The 4,134-nt window shown below is 63.2% G+C and overlaps 1 protein-coding gene across 1 annotated transcript; it reads left to right on the forward strand.

The window, feature by feature from the left end:
• Window positions 1-36: 36 nt before the first annotated feature.
• pus3 (pseudouridylate synthase 3) lies at window positions 37-3,887 on the forward strand. The gene is made up of 3 exons (XM_043684861.1): window positions 37-626; window positions 1,122-1,312; window positions 3,433-3,887. Exons 1-3 carry the CDS (start codon window positions 163-165, stop codon window positions 3,711-3,713), a joined length of 936 nt encoding a protein of 311 aa, XP_043540796.1. The 5' UTR covers window positions 37-162; the 3' UTR covers window positions 3,714-3,887.
• Window positions 3,888-4,134: the final 247 nt, after the last annotated feature.

Consider the following 4,134-nt stretch of genomic DNA (forward strand, 5'->3'; position numbering starts at 1 on the left):
CCCCCATCTCTCTCCCTCTCTCCATCCCCCCCATCTCTCTCCCTCTCCCCCTGTCCCCTCCAGGTGATCTCCCTGGACGTGCGGTCGAATCAGCGAGGGGAGGATGGCGTTGACGGGCCGAGGCAGTCCGGAGACCAGGCCGGTGAGCTGCGGTACACCCACATGCTGAACCGGGTGCTGCCCGTTGACATCCGGGCGCTGGCCTGGGCGCCCGCGGGCCGGGACTTCAGCGCCCGCTTCAGCTGCCTGCACCGCACCTACCACTATTACTTCCCGGCGTCGGGCCTGGCGCTAGGCCGCATGGACCGCGCCGCCCGCCTCTTTGAGGGCACGCACGATTTCCGAAACCTGTGCAAGATGGACGTGGCCAACAGAGTGACCAACTTCCGCCGCACAGTGCTCAGGGCCCGGGTGGAGGCTCTGCCCGAGGCGGGGCCGGAACCTTCCGGCAACAGGCCTGCGGCCTACCGCATGTGCCGCTTCGAGGTGCGGGGCCTGGCCTTCCTCTACCACCAGGTGCGGTGCATGGCGGCCGTCCTGCTGCTGATTGGCCAGGGCCTGGAGGAACCCGAGGTCATCGACCAGCTCCTGGACGTGGACAGGAACCCCCGCAAGCCCCAGTACAGGTCGGTACCCCCTTCCCAGCAGGCCCCAGTACAGGTCTGTACGCTCCCCAGCAGGCCCCAGTACAGGTCTGTACGCTCCCCAGCAGGCCCCAGTACAGGTCTGTAACTCCCAACAGGCCCCAGTACAGGTCTGTACGCTCCCCACCAGGCCCCAGTACAGGTCTGTACGCTCCCCAGCAGGCCCCAGTACAGGTCTGTACGCTCCCCAGCAGGCCCCAGTACAGGTCTGTACGCTCCCAACAGGCCCCAGTACAGGTCTGTAACTCCCAACACGCCCCAGTACAGGTCTGTACCCCTCGGCGCTGACCCTCCCACTGTACGGGAGCTGACCCTCTCACAGTGCGGGGCTCCCTGGGCGCTGACCCTCCCACAGAGCGGGGCTCCCTGGGCGCTGACCCTCCCACAGTGCGGGGCTCCCTCAGCGCTGACCCTCCCACAGCGCGGGGCTCCCTCGGCCGCTGACCCTCTCCCCCCTCTCTCTCTCTTTCCCTGCAGTATGGCTGTGGATTACCCCTTGGTCTTGTACAACTGCGCCTACGAAAACCTGGAGTGGGTTGTCGACCCAGACGCTCAGAGCTTCACCGTGAACCAACTCCACTCCATGTGGACTCAGCACGCCATCAAAACCCAGATCCTGTACTCCATGCTCCAGGGAATGGGACAGGCGCCAAGTGAGGAGGAACGAGGTACTCTGTTTTCCCTCTTGAGGGTCTGCTCTTGCTCCGAGAGAGAGAGAGGTCTGCTTTCGTACCCCTGACCAGGTTCGGGGTTTAGATCGGGCGTGGATTTGGCCTGGGTGAGCTAGGTTTCACAGGGTGAGCCAGGGGTGCAGCTGGACAACTCTCTTGAGCGGGTCGGAAAGGCTTGGGCGCGCTTGAGTGCAGGAGTTGGGGACGTCAGGTTGAGGTTGTGCGGGACGTTGGCGAGGCCTCGTCTGGTATACTGCGTCCAGTTCTGTCCTGGGGAAGGATGTTACCTGGCTGGAGAAGGGGTTCGGAAGAGATCCAGCAGGACGTGGCCGAGCGTGGAGGGTTTGAATTATGAGGAGAGTTGTCACCAGAGAGGTGACCTTATCGAGGTCTATAAAACCATAAGGTTTTATGCACTGTCCTGCACTGCACTGTCGGAGGGTCAGCGCTGAGGGGTACAGACCTGTACTGGGGCCTGGTGGGGAGGGGTACAGACCTGTACTGGGGCCTGGTGGGGAGAGGTACAGACCTGTACTGGGGCCTGGTGGGCAGGGGTACAGACCTGTACTGGGGCCTGGTGGGGAGGGGTACAGACCTGTACTGGGGCCTGGTGGGGAGGGGTACAGACCTGTACTGGGGCCTGGTGGGGAGAGGTACAGACCTGTACTGGGGCCTGGTGGGGAGGGGTACAGACCTGTACTGGGGCCTGGTGGGGAGGGGTACAGACCTGTACTGGGGCCTGGTGGGGAGGGGTACAGACCTGTACTGGGGCCTGGTGGGGAGGGGTACAGACCTGTACTGGGGCCTGGTGGGGAGGGGTACAGACCTGTACTGGGGCCTGGTGGGGAGGGGTACAGACCTGTACTGGGGCCTGGTGGGGAGGGGTACAGACCTGTACTGGGGCCTGGTGGGGAGGGGTACAGACCTGTACTGGGGCCTGGTGGGGAGGGGTACAGACCTGTACTGGGGCCTGGTGGGGAGGGGTACAGACCTGTACTGGGGCCTGGTGGGGAGGGGTACAGACCTGTACTGGGGCCTGGTGGGGAGGGGTACAGACCTGTACTGGGGCCTGGTGGGGAGGGGTACAGACCTGTACTGGGGCCTGGTGGGGAGGGGTACAGACCTGTACTGGGGCCTGGTGGGGAGGGGTACAGACCTGTACTGGGGCCTGGTGGGGAGGGGTACAGACCTGTACTGGGGCCTGGTGGGGAGGGGTACAGACCTGTACTGGGGCCTGGTGGGGAGGGGTACAGACCTGTACTGGGGCCTGGTGGGGAGGGGTACAGACCTGTACTGGGGCCTGGTGGGGAGGGGTACAGACCTGTACTGGGGCCTGGTGGGGAGGGGTATAGCAGGGGGGGGGTCTGGACCCTCGGGTGTGTGGGGGATTTGAAGACCAGTTTTCTTTTAAGGTATGAGATTTCACAAGGACTCGCGAGGCAACTTTTCCACGTCAGGAGTGAGTGAGCGTGCACTGTCAGCTGAGCGGGGCGTTGAGGGACCTGGAGGGAGGAACGTCGGGAGGCTTTGCCTCAAACTGCACAACGGCTGGAATGCTGTGAACAGTTTTAGGGCCCTGTGTCTGACTCGTGCCTCGTCGATGGTGGGATAGGCCTTGGGGGAGGGTGGAGGGAGTCAGGAGGGGAGTTACTTTCGCTGCAGGATTCCCAGCCCCTGACCTGCTCCTGGAGACACAGGATTGATACGGGGCTGGGTCCCGGTTCAGTTTCTGCTCAATGGGGACCCCCAGGATGTTGATAGTGGGGGGGGAGGGGGGATTCAGTGATGGTAACGCCACTGAACGTCAAGGGGGCGATGGTTAGATTCTCTCTCAATGGGACCCCCAGGATGTTGATAGTGGGAGGAGGGGGGATTTAGTGATGGTTTTTGAATGAATAAAGCTTGATGGGAAAATAGCACCATTAAATGTCAAGGCGGGGGAGGTGGTCTTGCAGGACGTTTTGGGATGAGGTGCTGCTGAGGGATTTGGATGGGAGGGAGGGAGTTACGTGCATATCCAACGCTGATGTGTTGGGGATGGGGATTCTCCGCAGTGGGGAAGGTGGAAGGCGTGGACGCTCTCTGGTTTTCCCTGACCTTGTTCGGCCCTCATGCAGGATCGGGGACGGACCCCCTGCGGGGGCAGGCCCCTTCCCAGGACGAGGCGTCGCGCCTGGCGGACCGGCTGATGGAGGGGGTGAGGCCGCGGCGGTACAAGAGGCTGCTGGAGCGGGAGCTCTGCGAGGGGCTGGAGTCGCGCATCCGCCACTACGCCAAGAGGGGGCGCATCGAGCTGCCGGCGGCCATGAGGGCAGACGGCCAGGAGGGGGGCCGTCCGAAGGAGGAGGAGGAGGAGGAAGACGACGCAGCTCCGACCCTCCCTCACCCTCCGAGGTGACGGGGGGAAGAGGAGGAGGAGGAGGAGTCAGCGAGTGCAGGAGACCTTTGGCAGACCCATGCCGTGGGTCCGATGGGGTCAGACATGTGCCGGTGTCACCCTGGGGAGGGGTGGGACGGGTCCTGATTTGGTTCCCCCTGAACGTGGTCAATAAAGGACATTTTCTTTTTGTAAGGCGGTCTCTCTCTCTCTCTCTGTCTTCATCCTACGATCCGCTCGCTCCTGGTCTGTCCGGATAACGTCCCGTATCCCATCATGCTCTGGTGCGGTCAAGCTGAGGTTGGCAAACCCACCCCCACCGCGACTCCGCCGGCTCTCTGACGCCCGGACGTCATTCGGTGAGCTTCCGGCATCACCTCATGGGTGTCGGGAGGGGCGGGCGAATGGAAAGATCCTGTGCCCAGACGGTGGCAGGGAGATC

This window comes from Chiloscyllium plagiosum, unplaced genomic scaffold, assembly GCF_004010195.1.
Source record: "Chiloscyllium plagiosum isolate BGI_BamShark_2017 unplaced genomic scaffold, ASM401019v2 scaf_79967, whole genome shotgun sequence".
NCBI classification, from domain to species: Eukaryota; Metazoa; Chordata; class Chondrichthyes; order Orectolobiformes; family Hemiscylliidae; genus Chiloscyllium; species Chiloscyllium plagiosum.

What these genes read in the sequence shown, in the direction of transcription:
- pus3 (XM_043684861.1), top strand. Translation starts at nt 163, where the DNA reads ATGCTGAACCGGGTGCTGCCCGTTGACATCCGGGCGCTGGCCTGGGCG. An exon ending in CCCCGCAAGCCCCAGTACAG is followed by an intron (nt 627 to 1,121) that starts GTCGGTACCCCC and finishes CTTTCCCTGCAG; the next exon opens with TATGGCTGTGGATTACCCCT. An exon ending in GCCAAGTGAGGAGGAACGAG is followed by an intron (nt 1,313 to 3,432) that starts GTACTCTGTTTT and finishes GCCCTCATGCAG; the next exon opens with GATCGGGGACGGACCCCCTG.